Raw genomic sequence first — 17,016 nt, 5'->3', positions numbered from 1 at the left:
TGCTGAACCATTCTGCTCCCACAAGCTCATTGTACTGTTGAGATTGGTTTGTTTTCTAAAAGATAATAGAAAGGGGAATTGTACATCAGTTACTACTCCACTTTTGCATCATCTCTGAAGCCAAAGAGCAAAACATTTTGACTTCTCACCAGGCAAACACTGTATTTGTGACTTGTGCAGGATGGTACTTTGTACATCCATCATTACTTACCTCTTCGTGTGAGTGGGTTTTGGTTTGTTTTTTATCTTCCACCCTCTCACTCACAGTAACTGCTGCATGTCATCACTGAACTCTGTGGCTGTGGGTCAAAAGTTGCAGATTTTAAGATGTGCCTGGAATTTTGTAACCCTCTGCCGCCTGGCCAGTCTTGCAGTACTTCACCCAAGGCTGGCAGTGCCCTGAGGGGAGCAGGGTGCTCTCTGGCTCAGCCAGCAGCAGGTTAAAGCTCAGCTGAAGGGAGCCCAAAGGGTCTGAGTGCTGCCACCCACCACAGCTGCCTCGGTGGCAGTGCCTAGGGTGTTACAGTTGGAGTGGCACACCTGGGTGCTCTGAGGGAACCAGCCCGTGGTGAGACCCTGCACATCAGGCTCCTGCACAGCCAACAGTCAGGAGCCCTGTGGCTTTAAATGCCTTAAATGGCCTCAAGGGCTCTGCAGGAAACCTCAGCTGCTAAGAGGTCACTGTCACTGCATTTAATTTGCAGAAATGGCACTTCAGGTGGGTGCTTCAAATGCAGTTCAAGTTTCAGCTTTGAGATTGTGAGAAGTTTCTAAGAGTTGGTGACATTAATTCTGTAATTCCACTTTAAAAACATCTTCAAGCTGTTCAACAGTATTAAAACCCTTTACAGTAATACATGGCCTGCGTCGTTTTCAGAACTTGTGCTGTGCAACACTTAAGTTGAAGACAGCTTCTTGTTGACTAGAATATTCCTTCAATATTTGGGTTTTTAAGGCCATTATACGGTTATTCAGGCAAAAAGTCTTTTTGTTTTCTTTCTTAGATCCTCTTCATTGTACTGATACCTAGAAGATTTTTTATTTTTATAGTACTTTGTGCTATCACAGAATTGTAGAAGAATTGGGTTAGAAGGGACTGATGAAGGTAATCTAGTCCAATGCCTCTGTAATGAGCCTAAAACTGCCAATTAATCCTTGTCAGGGTGTTAAGCAAACACATTGATTTTCTGTGTTCAAAACTGCATGCAAGAGAAGCAGGAGTACGTTACTTCTGATATTTTTCAGATACCTGGGTAAAGAGGCAGACACAAATGCTGAGTTGTGTTTTACTAAAAAAAGAAAAAATACCAAAACTGCAAAACCCCCAACTAGTGGCTATTTACCTGTTTATTTTCAGAAAATGTACCAGGCATCTTTGATATATTAATAATACTTGAATGCCACTTCCAGTGTCTACAATCTTGAACTTAAACCTTGTGACTGTATTGGCCAGACCAATCATAAAAAGCAAAATGACCAGAAAGAGCAGAAAAGAATCCCTATTTTGTATTTCAACCACATGGTAAAGAAATCAGAGGCAAGAGCTAAGAAACACCATTTCTGTTTGTCTGGGGCATCCACACTTGTTCCTGCCAGTGCTCTCATGTGCTGCCTTTGATCCAGCTGTTGGCAACACACACCCAAGAATCCAGCACACGTTTCTCAATCAGACTGAGGTTGCACAGCTTGTAGTTACAGCAATTTTTGAAATTTAATATACTGACAATTTAACATAACCACAAAAGTTGTGACTTATATGAGACCCAACAATAAGCAAACAAACGTTTTAAGTCGCATGGTGCAACTAGTGTCACTTACAAGAGAACAGCAGAATTAATTTGTAAAGATTTTACAGAACAGCATACACAACATACTCGGTTTTAAACACTCATTCTTCTGATGGAGGATTTATGGTATGTTGACTTTTTTTTTCTACAAATCTGTTACAATTACTTGAGATCATGATGGTGATAAAACCAGTTATGTACATTTCCTCTTTTAGCCAGTTCCATTTAAGCCATTACTAACAATGCATCTTAATCCTCACAATGAGAGTGGTGTTTGTTCTGGTCCACAGTAATTTTTAATTTTTCTTATCAACTTTAGTGAGTTTGGCAGAACTGACAAAGTGTTTAGCAGTATTACCCTTCCACTAGAAACCTGAGAATGAACCCAGTTCAGTACTAGGACTCACCTGGCTTTGAGATGACTCGTATAGAACACTTCAACACAGAACATTAGCAGGTTTCTCTTATTCCATTATGGGCACCTTTCATCTTAAATTTAAGCACTGCTGCAATAATTTTGATTATCTGCTTGGATGCCATATTTAACAGAATATTATTTTCTTCCCTCAATACTATTTGTGCATTAGAAAGAAGATCTGCACAACTTTTGCTTCCTACAAAAAGATGGCAAGGTTGTTTTGATGAATTCAAGCCTGCTGGACCATCCTTGCACTCTAATTTTGGTACAGTTAGTGTTCAGGTAGTGGAACTTCAACCAAAGGTCTAAGACTACACTTAGAAAAGCAGCAGGGGCTCAGGTAGTGTCCCTGGAATTGAGCAGCATGTGTGTTGCTGAATGATGAACTCCCCACAGAGAAGGGCAGATCATTCACCCTGTTAACACCTGCAGTTCTCAGCCTGAAGGGTGCATGAACAGCTTCAAGGCTTGCTGAGTCTTGTGTGTGTACCCCACATAACCCCCCAGGAGTGCTGCGTGTTCAGCTGCCCGATGCTCTTTAGATTATCCCATCTCAACAGAAATGCTGCGAAGGAAAAGTTCATGGCAGATGTGCTTCAGCCCAATAATGAAGAAAGTAAAAAGTTATATTTTACTGAAGCATAAAAATTAAACAGGAAATGAGACTGACAGTGTGGTAATTCAGGCATTTTGACTGCAAAAGTGTTGCCTTAAACACTGAAAATAAGGAAGCTTCAAAATTGTCTTAAGTGGAGTATTTAAAGTCTTTTTTTAAATTAACCACACACACACAAGCACAAAAATTAGTGTGATCAGTCATACAACTTTAAGATTTGCAATTTCCAGTTGGAAATACATCCCTAGCATTACTGCTTTGCATCTAACGATGCCCCACGTACTGGGAGAACACCCATTCACTGAATGGATACAACACAGAAGTGACAAAGCTGTAGTGTCATCATTTTTAGTGAATCCCTATTTCACTAAGGCATTAACAATCATTGAGGTTTCCTGCTAGTGGTAACTTTATCAGCCAAGGGCAAAGAATTGTGGCAAGTTCCAGATAATTCAGCCAATGAGCTATTCAAGAGATACAAAAAGAGTATACAGGAGTGCAATAAAATTTGTGTCTTGTGGCACAAGAATCTCTTGCTCTTAATCCAGGGTATCATGGATGTAACAGAGGCACCTCCTCACCCACCATACAGTCCCAGGGATGCAAAGAGAAGAGCATTTTTATTACCAGCCCTGCACCTGTAAGTTTTGCTAACTAAAACAAATGATATTTTAATGAGTACACTTTGAGTGGAGAATGAAGTAATGTTTATAACAAAAATTATTCATGAGGGACAACACAAGTGCTAAAACATTTAGGGATGTCTCTTCTTCCAAAAGGCAAAAGTTAGTGCCACTGAAGAGTGATGTGAATACCTAAGGGTTCCTGCAATATGCAAGTCATCTAGTTTACACATACACAGTAACCCCAGTAGAATAAAGAATCAAAATTTTCAAGCAGCGTACATGCAGGGCACTTCCCAGAAAGATGTTAATTTGAGCAGTTTCCATCACAGTCATGTTAGAGAACAAGCACTGCAAGGTCTCAACAAAGAAAGATCCACTTCAGATTTAGGGTGGGAGTGAAATGAAAACTCACTGTTACCCAATGCTGCAAGTAACTATTCCTACATTAAAGTATATGCACTACATTTCAACATACCTTAAATTTATCAAGTCTGTCAAGTCTCCACCTATGAAACAATTGCTGAGTTGTTAAAAGCAGTAGTTTATAGTGACATACTGTAAATACAAACAAACTATACTAATTGTACAGTGTGTTACAGTATAACATAAAATAGTACAAATTGTCATTATACATAATAAAGACTTACTTTTCAGTATGCTGTACAAAGTCAAACAAGGCAAAAAAAGATGTTTCAAACACTTTGTGGTTTTGTTTGTTTTTCATGAAAAATGAATAAAATCCCATGAAACTTGTAGACAGACAGTGAAATGTAAAAGTTTCCATATTAAAAACAGTTGTCAAAATTCTTCATGCATACACTCTTCCCTAAGTTGTAAGGTGGCCCCCTGATGTTCAATCATCTTATCACAAGTACCTTACTTCTTAAACTGCTAAGACAGATAGGACTTGACTCCATTTATACATACAGTGATTATATGCACTTGTTAAAAAACAGAGGCCTTTATCCAAGAGAAAACACAGGAAACGAAACATTACAGTGAAGAACACAGTTTTGTTGCAATAGCAAAAGGGATGGGGTGCCCTCCTCCTTGCCAGCAACAGGAGATCTCTAACGGTTTGTCAAAGAAACTGTGGTACTTGGTAGAAAGCCGAATACAGTAAACATAAAATACAGAGTTCAGAGATCTTTAGTGTTTGTGCATAACTTGCCACCCACTTCTCTCCCTGCAGACAGTGGGGATAAGAATACATTTCAGTTTTCATACTCATTGACTTAGAAACAAAGTCAGTCAAGCTTCCTACATGAATTCACATAGTGAAAAGTCCTTCCTTCAAAAATATACAGGATCACTCAACCAAATTTCATTCTCATACACCATTTACAAAATTATTAAAACTCTGATTTTTTTAAGCAGCAGATTTTGCATTTGTCACTGGCAGACTTGTAGAAATCTTAGAAAGTTAAAATTATATCATACCATACAAAAACATGTAAACAAAATGGATAAGTTTTTAAAAGGCATGCATACTCTTGAAGAGGATTATAAAGTGTTCATTTTTGCTAAATAAAAGGTATCTTGCTTAGCATCTTTAAAAGCACCTTAGTGATTTAGGAGCCTTAGCCCAAATAACCTTGAAGTTAGATTTGGGCTCCTAAACATCTACATCAGTTCTGTAAAATTACTGAAGCACTTTGAAATTTTTTTTGCCATGTCTCTCATCATGCAGAATTAGATTTCCTTAACTTTAAATCTGAGACAACATTCAAGAATGTCTCCCTAACATAACCAGCTGCAATTTTTTTGATCCCTGTAACTTAGTTTATGGTATCTATGAAAAAAATTCAAATAAGATAAATACTTTGTAACACCACTTTGAAAATTCCTTTTTCATAAGATGACACAGGATACAACAATCAAATTTGAACAAGAATATGATTATAAGTTCCTTCTGAATAGCTATTGGTGTTACTTGTTCAACCTGTTAAGACTGAGAAAAACAAACTTACAAAACATCTGTAGCATAGCATTAGGTAAAAAGGAGCATTTTTGGCACGACACATTTTTAAATCTAAGCTTTTAGGCTCGAAGTATAGCAAGTTAAACATACACAGTGGCAGCTTGGAAAGCCTCATTTGAAATGCAACATTTTTAAAGGACAATTAGAAGATGCTGTTTGATGATCATTACCTGATCTCCAAGTAACATACACATTGGAACCAAGCCTAGATATTCATCCCAAATGTTTACATATATACCCTAGCACACATATATATAATGCAAGGATCTTGCACCCACAGGACTGCCAGAATTCTGGCAGAATATTAATATGGTCAGGCATAAAATGAAGTAGTGTTTTTTTGCTCTTCATTTATCTTGTTAGTGTCCTGACTAACCAATTCTAGTATTTTCTTTGAAATTTAGTTTCAAGGTTGCTACATTACGTTGGGCCATAGAGTTACAGTCCGTACCTATACGTGTAAGTATTATCCTTACATTAAATGTGCTCTGCAATTCAGCAATACCTAGTTCATAGCTCTGTAAGTAATTCCTTGAGAAAGGAAAAGCTCACCTAATCTGTACAAAGTGCACGAGGCAGCCACGGTTCTGTGTGTCGCCACCAGGTGTCTCACGCCACACAACAAACCCACGGCATCAGCAAGTTCATCAAAATCCACCCTCTGTCTGGGAGGCACAAGATTTGCTAAAGCACCGGTAAAAATACCTCTACAGCTGGCTTTATTCTGTATTCAATTGCACAACTTCATCCAATTCTCTGAGTTGCTTAATTTCCTCCAAAAGTGGTCTAAGGTATACTGCAGTTGCTAAAAGGACTTCTGTTTTTCTTGGTCCTCTGTTTGTTGGGTTTAAGGTTGATGACATCTCCACCATTAAGAGTGCTAGAATTCTGGTTGGGGTGACTTCCACCAGCTGTATTAAAAACACCTACAGACAAGAGAAGTATTTGCATTTGTTTACTGCTTGCAGCATAATACCTGAACACTTTAGATGCAGCACCTGCTAAGGCACAGCAGAGCACCTCAAATGTATACACTAGCTTTTAAATCTATTTTGAGTAAATTTTGCAGCTAAATTGGAAGCAGAGGCAGTTGCAATTACTAGCCAGGCAGTATTTAAAGCTGGTATGCATTTGTGTAATTGAAGGGCAGCACATGTACTCATCTGTGTATGTATATGTTACTAACTGCACTAAATTGTAGTTAAGACGAGTAACATAATAGAAGACAGAGATGTAGATTTTAAATTCAGAAACTTTGTTGATATAGAGGTAAGTAAAAGGCTGGAATAAAAAGGGAGTGCTTTAAGGAAAATAAATTACCTGACTCAGAAAAGCTTTAAAGAAGATCTACAGAAGTTCAGTGTTTTCTTACAGAAGGCAACTTACAAACGCCTTCTGATTACATGCCGGATTCTTTCCCCACGAGTCTTTTAAGTCCACAGCGAGATGAGCAATGCTATGTAATGCTAACTACATTAAAAAAACCCAACAAGCATCCTTCTCAAATCCTTGCACAATCTTGTTAAAATGAATTTAGTAAAAGGGCACTTGCCAAGCATTAGCTAGAAACTTTTGTGCATCAGTTTGGCTATCTTGTAATTTTATAGAATCACAAAGTTATTTTACAGAAAGAGATGATATCCTAAGATAGGGAGGTAATAATTAGACTCTGATTCACTATATATTAATTCCATAAGGAATTAATTCCATAAGGAAACAGATGAGACCATAAGCTTTGATGGCACAAAATACTGTTTCTAGGGATTTTTTTATTACAGTATACATACCAATCTTGTTACTGCTTGTATGTACTACTTCTGAATCTTCTGCTGTTTGTTGCTTGAGCTTTTGAAGATATTTATCAGCCAAATACTTAAAAACTGGAAAGTTAAAAAAGAAAAAAGGTATATTACAGAATGCTTAAAAATAAGAATAATCATCATGCCGTTATATCAAAATTCTGCATGGTGACAAAAGTGCATTTCACATCCCAGGTTTACCACAACCTGGTGAGTGATTCTGGGCAAGCCTGTGTGCCTGGGCAGAATCCAGGTCACGCCAGTGTCAGCCCAGCTCTTACAGATTGCAGTACTGAAGTTCTGCACAGAAATATCTCCGTGCTCTTATATACAAAAAAAAAAAAAAGGCACACACATATTGCCAAATGTTTCAATTAATGCAGCTTGGAACTTGTTACAGTCATGTATTCAATGTACAATGGAATACAATTGTACACAATATACAATATATGTATTCAATATACAATTCATGTAGGAATTTAATATATATATATATTTTGCAAGAAGCATTAGAAAAACAGTAGTCAAGTAAAATAAGTCCATTAATAAAACCTGGCAACAAGGTTTTTCTAATTAATCAATGCTACTCTCATTTCTATTGGCGTATATAAAGTTGACCTAGGAATCTGAAAAAATATAGAACTAAAGCAGAATTTTCAGAACCTAGATGTGTTATGATTATTTACATTTGTAATGAAACTTATTTAAAGATGATACAAAAGACTTTTACATTTTCTCTTGCAGATTTTTCCCATGGTGAATGACGTTAATAGAGAAAAAACAGGGAGATTACTAATAATCTTGGCTAATTAAACAAGAATATATCATTAGGCAGTCTAGTACATGATTATTCAAACCCAGTCCACAAAAGACAGAGACTCAAAATTTTCACACTACTCTCATGAAATTAAGTACATTAAAAATTGTAGTTAGGAACTAATCAAATATCACCAGTAGACAAAACACTGCAAGAGATGCAATCTTTTAATGTACTTTATCTAAATAGGACTAAAATATAAAATAATAGTTTCTATCAATTACTTCTTAACTATTTACAATTACAAAATAATGTGTTCAACAGTTTTTATGTTGCAACAATTGAGCTTCTAGTATGTGTATTTGTTTTTGGAGGTCGTGCTCACTGACCGTCATTAGGACTGAGGAGCCTTAACACACTGGCACTTGTGAGCCTGGCAGCTGTGTGTGTTTGTGGAGGGGAAAGATGTGCACAAAGAAATGGGCCTAACCCATGAACACAGGTAATTTTAGCTGTGTTTAAGGCGTGCTGCTATGGAATATAAAGAGGGCTGCCACCCTCATGCAAGGATGTGTAAGAGCCAGCTGGCTCCATCCAGCCCGGAGGGATGCTCGGGCCGTGGAGCAGCAGCAGGACGGGACACGCCCCCCGCAGCACCGCCTACCTTCGCTCACGTTCAGGTGTTCCTTCACCCACACCCCCCGCAGCACCGCCTACCTTCGCTCACGTTCAGATCTTCCTTCACCGATGCTCGGTAGAACCGCACCTTCAGCTTCTTTGCCAGCGCTTCCGCCTCCTCACTGCACAACACAAGATGGCTTTGTAAGCCCTTACTTGGCTCATTTGTCAGCATTTATTCTTATAAACAAAATGCTTCGCTTTAAGTTAAACATGGCAAAGTGGGTTGAGAAATTCAAGACAGTCAAAAAATACCTAATCCTTAATTTCTTTACAGTATCTCCATTAAAAAAGAAGGTATCTTACATGCAGTGTCTTTATGGCTCAAAGGAATTTTTTTCAGTATTTACTGACTTCATTACATAAAACTTCCCAAGGGTTCAAAGAAGTGTGTTGGTGAAACCAAAAGGAAGGAGGCTGTAATTAACAGCACTATCACTGCAAACTCTAAACAACAACAAAATTAGTCCTTAAGCATATCTTAATGAAGCAGTATGCTATGCAATCAGATGAGTGCACAGATGAAATCAAGAATTACTTTCTTCTGTGAAGTGAAAAAGAACTTATGTTAAAGTTTAAGAAACTTATGAATACTTCCCTAAGGAAAATCAAATCATCAGAAAGATTATGTTACTGAGGCTGACAGAGTATTCTGAGAACCAAACCTAAGTGACATACCATGAATAAAGGAGGAGTTCAAATGCAATTTTGCTTTTCCTTTGAAAAATCCTCAGAATTCTTTGCAGAAGAAGTAGAAGCTGATTTATGCCATCAATGATAGCAAACAGACAACAAAGAAAGCCAGTGCAGGAAACAACAAAAAAAGAAGAAATAATTTAAATCTCTCAGGAAGATGACAGAAATTGAAGAAGTGGAGAATGATCAACTTGATGATGCACTATTTTCTACATGAAATGCTGTGATAAATAAAAACATTTGTTAAGCTGATTTTAGGACAAGAATGAAATTGGTCACACACACAAGGGCAGAATGAATTTACAATAAAATCTGTAAAGAAAAATACAGCAAGGAAGATTCAGCACCATGCAGTTTGAGAATATTACCACATACATATTTCTATAGAGTCACAATGTTTTGATAAAAATGAATAATAAAAAACAAATTAAAGAAAGCAAAGAATATTAGCAAGCATTCACTAGCCAAACAGACAATGTGCCTTCAGAGGTGCACAGCACAGTTTAAAGGTAACTGAAATTTAACAGGAGAGAAAATCTATAGTTTGAGATTTTTAGGGGAAAAAAAAGGGTGTGAATCATATTATGCCAAAACCAATCTTCATGTCTTTCCTGTATTACTTTTGGCTTCAGGATGCAGCATGAAATAAACAGAAAGCTCCTAGCTTTGCAGCACATCTGCCCAAGTGTGACTATCTACAGTCATGCAGTAACACCCACCCCATGTGCTTCTAGGGCACGTCTAGATGCAGACACAGGTGGGACAACCCAGATTCTCTAACTCTTCACCAGAAACTCTCATAGACTTCTTTTTTAAAACTTGTGAATACAGGAGGCACCTATTGATCTTTAAAAGCAGTACAATAGAACTCCTACTTCTTTATGCAAGAGTCATCAAGAAGATCAATCTTATTCTGCACAAGAACTGTGGGAATGTCTCCAACTTCAGTGACAACTTTTTGCTTCCAGGTAGGGATTGCTTTGAAGGACTCTCTATCAGTTGTAGAAAACACAAGAACACAAGCCTGGGCTCCTAGAAATATACAAATAAATTACAAATACAAATACACACAAATTAGCCAATAAACAATAGAAAAATTTGTAATGTATTTAAAATATGAGGGATTTTTAAAGTTTTTCCCACAAACATGCACTTTTACTACCAGCTTACAAACCACTGGTCATAGATTCCCTAAATGAAAATTCATTGCCATATTATTTTGATCATTACAGCCATCTTTTTGATGACTATGGGTCTATTACCTTTAAAGCTAATTCCAGCATTATTGAATGTATGCAGGGGAAAGGAACAGAAGGAGGTCTGGAAAGGCTGGGAAAACGGGAGATTCCTTTATTACTGTTTTACAGACAGATTAATGGAGGCCAGGAGGCAGATTTTTTCCTGTATGCAGCATCTGTAAAGCACATTTCACATTATTCTTTGTGGTACAATAATCTGGATTCTGAAAAGCAGAAAACTTTAAAAAGTTTTCAGATGAAGTTGTGATTATTTCAAATAAATTGTTAGTAGCTTTTTGGGGAAAAGAAGTGTGCCTCTCATTAATACTATCAGATAGTCTAATAATTCTATCAGAGCACTATGATAAATTATACAAAAACCTTTGTTACAGTTTTGTAAATAAACAACAGTTAAACTTCATGGATACTGAGAAGGTACCTCCACAGCTGAAATATTAGTGTTTGGTCTTTTAACTGTCCAGTAGCCCTTTGTTATTCTTCAGAAACTGCTTTGCTTTGCACTTCATTATTTATATGCCTTCAATGTGCTAGTTATCTAGTAACAGAGTGTGAAAGGAATAGATAGCCAGTGTTTTTGAGACTCTAGCATAATCTTGTGGTGAACATCTCCCATTAATGTCATATAGTACAAAAAATTTTTCATCAATACGAATTTTATCTCTGAGTTTCACAAAGTATCCCCCATTCCTGTACTCTGTTATCTTTCTATTTCTCTGGCACAAAGCACACAAGTTCTCTTACTAGGTTTGCTTTTATTTAGCTTTTTAAAAGTCAAGTTCAGAGTCTATTTCCAGAGAGATTTCCTATGCTCTTTAACATTCTTCCACACGCATATTAAGACTCTTCTGGTATGGTTTTATACAAAACAATAAGAACTGCCCTAAGAACTTCAACTGAAGCTCTACCAGTAAAAAAGCAGCAATGCAGCCTTCAATAATGTCTGCTATTATTTGTGTTGTAAAACTGTTTATTTTCCCTACTGTCCACACTGTACTCTAACGTATGCAATTATTCTGATGCAATTCCTGCGACAAAGGTGTAAAATACATTATTCTTTCCAAAGCAGGTTAGTTTGCATTTGCCTATTATCTCACATAGTAGCATAATGGAGATGAGAGCATTTATTAAAATACTCCCACTATCTGTAAACATCACTTTGTTCAGTTTCAAGACCAAGAAATCCTTTGTGAAGTTTCCAAGCTAAGACACCTTCACTTCATCTTTCTCCTTCCACCCATTCCTTCTGAATGCTACCACAAGTAACAAGTAAGTTTAGAGGGAAAAGCCCTGGCATGTGGTAGGTAAAGAGAAGGTAGCATACTACATCAGACTTTATTCAATTTACATATAGTACAGGTAGAATGCAGTGGCCAAGGACAGTAAAAATACCTCAGCTTGCCCATATTCATTTCAAAAGGAAATTATACGACAGGCTTTAATAAAGAATCAACTGAAATATTTTTGAGGACCTTCAAGATTATTACAACAAACAACAGTAAAACAAAGTGTCATCAACAAAGATAAATTCTATACATTCATGTTATCATGTACTTCCAAACATCTGCAAGAGTTTTCAATCACTGGATCATAAATATCAGACTTAACTAATCCAATAACTCTGTAAGATGCTTATTTAAGAAGAGAAGACAAAAGTAGTTTTTTTCTCAGGTTCAATGAAAAACAGTATCAACTGTGATCTTTCTGAAGTGTGCTTCAGTATGGTGCAGAAGTTAGTATGGCAACAGAGCTCAACAGAAGACACTGCAGGGCAGAGATTTTAATATGCAAATTCTTTTCATCTTCAAGAAACCTGCTAAATACTCAGTAGTTTTACTGAAAACATAAACAATTTAAGAAATTATAATATCCATCTAAGAGTTCTAAGGAGGAAAAAAAAAGACAAACCCTAGAATTCAACCACATAAACACCTTTTTTATGCAGGCACTGACAGTATTCAAGAGTCAGTACCATTACTATCTCAGTCATCCACTGCTAGTGGAGTCATACACCACCTCTGTCATACAACAGATTATGTACAACAACAGACACCAGCAGCAAAGGCTCAGGATAGTGTCAAACAGGAACATAACAGCTCAGGATGTTCTCAATGAATATTTTAAATTAAAGTTCCTTTGTAAGAAGCTGTTCCAAAAAGCTACTTTAAAGTACTGAAGAAAATGACATTGTGTGCAATTACTGCATTGATAATTCCTCTATATTTTAAAATGCTTCAACTACCTGCAGAATCACTGACATAATATTTATACCTAGAGCAATTCAGAAAAGAATTTAGAGACTAGTGCTACTTAATTCAAATAAAGCATGAGCTTGTCAGCTGAATTGGTCTCAGCAGACTATCCTATCTGCATAGACTACACATTTTTTTCCTTTCATAAAGGTACAAAGCTTTTGTAATAGAAAGTGTAAGGAAATTCCTTGCCATGAGAGGACTCTCACAGGCTTTATACCTGACCCTACTCATTTCACTCAGTACTTTGCCTCAGCTATCCAAGCTACAACAGAAAGCACATATTCCCTACAAAACTGATGGTGACTTGTTCAATCTCACACTGAGATCAAAATCCAGTATCATCATCCAGAAATTCTTGTTTACTGCTGATGTTTTAACTTCTGTGGATCCTGCCTGTCTTTGACAGACTCAGCAGGATTTAATGTCTCCTTAACAGCACCTAAAATAACTGTACTAGGGCCTTCAATTATCATATTTGCTACAGACAAATCAACAAATGCAAACGACAGCAATCCTATGAAGGCTTGATTATGAAGAATGAACTATTTTGCAACAAAATGAGGATCCTGACAATTTGACTATTCAGCAACTGAGTAACACACTAATGAGCAAGATGTCTATCTTCCATCAAAAACCTAGCAAGGATATTCAAGATACACCAATGGTAGTAGAAGGAAGAAGATACATGCACAAAGAAATGATCAAATACTGCTTTGAGAAACATTTGACTTCAGTCACATAGAAACTGCTGAGAAGATGCATGGGACAATACAAAAAAGAAATTATTAAATATATACAGTTCTTCCTTCAGGTCTGAATTTAGGCTGCTGTACTCCTTGCACTGTGTGACTGTGGGCATGCAACTGCACTGGCTGCACACACCTGCCTGCACGTAGGAAATCACACAACAAATCCACTGTCATCTCCAATGCTCTTTCTCTGCAAGGCTGAATGAATTTGGTCCCTGGACAAGAAGCACTCAGGCTCTGGAGCATTCATGTGTGAGCCCTGAACAACTGACAATACACAGTGTCCCAGGGGAGTACATAAGCCCCAGTGCAATGATAGTGGGACAGTGACCTATGGGAGAAGCAAACCTTAAATTAACATCTATCTGACCTATCTTAGAGGTGTCCTCCCCTTATTAACAATAAAAGCCTGGCATTTCCAATGTAAGCTTGACCTTTTCTTCTATGTGTGATTGCTGAGGCTAGACCAAAACTGCACTCCAGGCTCTTCCAATTTCCCTCATCCTTCATCTGCACTCCAGGCTCTTCCAATTTCCCTTTGACTAGAGTCAAAGTCTAGTGTAGAGCACTCTCTGTATCTGACACCTTGAACTATTTATTGTATACCCATCATGCTGCTACAATATGAACAGGCTGACTGTGCTGGAAGAACTTCTGTACAAAGAGCTCCAAGCAGAGATGTAACAGCACTACACTGGGCTTGAGTCATAACCATGATTTCAAGATATTCATGCAGATTTTTTATTTTGTTTTTAAACCAGCAGGTTGCTTGTGGTAAGTGAGGCCAGTAGGCGTAGTCCTGAGTTCTTCTCTATGCTCCATATTCTAACCCATCAGTCCCAGTAATTAGGAGAAAAAGTCTTTGGCTTGAAACAACTGGGGAGAGCCAAGCACACAAGAGGACTAAAGGCCAGGATAGTGAAAAGGAAGCTCCAATAGAATCAACTACTACCATCCAAAATTTGTATGCTCAACTTGTCAGCTGTGAATTATTTATATCCACATGTCAAAAGATCTTTATTTGAGGAAATAGTAATCATCAATCACAGGCAACAACAGGAAGCATCACCAAAAAACCCCACCGATTAGCAAATTGATTATGAAACAAGAAACGATCATAAGACTCTAACACCCTGAAACAGCCTGGCATAATCATTACTTTATCTCCAAATGAGATCATTTTATACTATAGCATATAGTATATAATATAGTATATTTTCCTCCCATCTCAGGTAATTTGCAAGAACTGAACAGTGGAATCTTTGCCAAATAATTTGTATCTCTCCCATAAAAAAAAAAACAAAGAGAAATGTTTACAGAACCATTGTTAAATTATAAGCAAAGAAAGCTTAAGTATGCAATTTGTAACTGGTTAAATAGATAAGCTGCTTTTACACAAATAATACAGTTTAGTTGATGAAGTAAATACACTTTTGTTACTGCTCTTTAATGTATTTGAGGCAAATTGTACTAGCAAAAGAACTCTCGTGCCCTGTAAACTGTCTTTCTAGGATGACTGGTGAATTTCCCCCCCTTGGATTAATTACTATGTGCCTCATCCACAGTTTTTGGAATATTTACAAATGTGTGTCTCACAGAAGTAATGAAACACTTTTAGAGGGAAAATACACATTTGCATCTGATTGTTTGAATGTCTACACTGTCCAGTTTCTGTGCAGACATTTGTATTGTTTCATTCAATGTTTTCTAAAGGGCACTACTGCATAAAGTGGACATAATTAAGACAAGGAACTTGCACAAAGAGAAAAAATACTTAAGAATTGAAAAAGCTGAACTAAGCATGCTTTGCACACACATGAAATAACTAAAATTCCTAATACAAAGATATGAAAATATTTTAGAGACGTGCAGACCAAGAAAACCCCAACTACCAAACAACAAACATGGTATTTTCACCTCTATAGTAGGCCTTAGTTATTGCATCAAATTCCTCTTGACCTGCAGTGTCCCATAACATTAGCCTGACATCTTCACCATTAACTCTGAAATAAACAAGACAGTTTTGTGATCAATACAGTAACAGGAACAAATCAAAGCAAATGTAATGGAAATACTACTGTTTCTACACTACAGGAGTAATCTAAACAAAATTTAACTGGATTTAAACATAATGTAACTTATTATTAATATTCATTCACCTTCATAACATACTACGGCAATAGTCCCTCAACTACATTATATGTTCTTTACAGACAATCTGTATTACATTTTCCCCTCCTTTCCTCTTCTTCCTCTGCATTTCCCTCTACAGTGAAAAATAAGATAGACATCAAAACAAAACTCAGGTGCCTGAAGAATGGTGCTTTTGCCTTTTTCATCAGCTTAGAGAACTTACAGAATTTTCTTACTTCTCATTATCATACAATTTTCCACTTTGCCAAACATAATAGGGTATTACCTGCTTATACTGCATAAAGACACTTACTCATTTTTTCACAGTCATTTTTTTCTACATTGGCTAATAAATTTGTGTAATTTTTTTATCATAAGCGGTTTTACTTCTTCACAAGAAATCACAAAAAAAAATTTAAATAATCAGCTGGTGGTAGAATACAAACCAAACTTGTCAAAGAGCCTGGTATGCCAGATATTCCAGATTTTATTTATCATTTTAAATTTTGGATGGAAAATAAAGGATATAACTAACTTTAGCCCACAGTGCAAGAGAGAAAACAACTCCTTTTAGTGTGCTTCAGAAACAGCAGGCTTTGTTTTCCAAGCCTTCATAAAGTTCAGGATTACAACAGAAAAAAGAAATAGAGAGAGAGGTAAAAATCAGTAGTATGTCATCTGTTTAATACATACTGGATCTGTCTTTCCAGGAAATCTACACCAATAGTTTTCTTGTAGTCTTTTGTAAAAATCCCCTTGCAATATCGCTGAATCATACTGGACTTCCCAACAGCTCCATTTCCTACTACTACCACCTTGATGGCCACCTCCATATCTTCTTCCAACATCTTTGCGTCTCAGGTGACTCTCTGGTTTATTCAGGAAACTACTGATTCTGTCAACAAAGTAAATAGCTATTATGTTCATAAAAATGCTGTGAATAGAAAGCAAGAGGCAAGATGATCACACAGATTAGGGTGCATATAGACACTACAATTTATTTCTGTCCTTGTCACAGATTGCTTAAGTGACCTCAGGCAAGTTATTTCACTAGCTTTGCTTTGACACTTACTAATTGAAAAGTAATAAAAATTAGAAATAGAGAATAATTTATTTGGCTTAATGCAAAAATATTTCACTGATGTTTTGGTGGCTTTTTTTCTTAATGAGGAAGAAATGGAGGCACTGAACTACAAAATCACAGAATCGTTAATGTTGGGAAAGACCTTGAAGATCAGCAAGTCAAATCATTAACCCAACACCGC

General features: G+C 36.8%; 1 protein-coding gene across 1 annotated transcript; it reads right to left on the bottom strand.

Moving 5' to 3' along the window:
* Positions 1-1,686: 1,686 nt before the first annotated feature.
* RAB23 (RAB23, member RAS oncogene family) lies at positions 1,687-16,646 on the bottom strand. The gene is made up of 6 exons (XM_005421193.2): positions 16,445-16,646; positions 15,536-15,621; positions 10,234-10,390; positions 8,702-8,784; positions 7,216-7,308; positions 1,687-6,354 (listed from the first exon to the last, which is right to left on the bottom strand). The coding sequence occupies exons 1-6, from the start codon at positions 16,597-16,599 to the stop codon at positions 6,215-6,217; spliced, it is 714 nt and encodes a 237-aa protein (XP_005421250.1). The 5' UTR covers positions 16,600-16,646; the 3' UTR covers positions 1,687-6,214.
* Positions 16,647-17,016: the final 370 nt, after the last annotated feature.

Source organism: Geospiza fortis, unplaced genomic scaffold, assembly GCF_000277835.1.
Source record: "Geospiza fortis unplaced genomic scaffold, GeoFor_1.0 scaffold190, whole genome shotgun sequence".
Classification (NCBI taxonomy): domain Eukaryota; kingdom Metazoa; phylum Chordata; class Aves; order Passeriformes; family Thraupidae; genus Geospiza; species Geospiza fortis.
Note: the sequence above shows the minus strand (reverse complement) of the source record. Positions and strands in the feature narration are given on the sequence as shown.

Coding starts and splice junctions, on each gene's coding strand:
- RAB23 (XM_005421193.2), bottom strand. CDS start 16,599: ATGTTGGAAGAAGATATGGAGGTGGCCATCAAGGTGGTAGTAGTAGGA. Junction 15,622..16,444: donor TTCCTGGAAAGACAGATCCA/GTATGTATTAAA, acceptor TGTTTATTTCAG/AGTTAATGGTGAAGATGTCA. Junction 10,391..15,535: donor AACTAAGGCCTACTATAGAG/GTGAAAATACCA, acceptor GTATATTTCTAG/GAGCCCAGGCTTGTGTTCTT.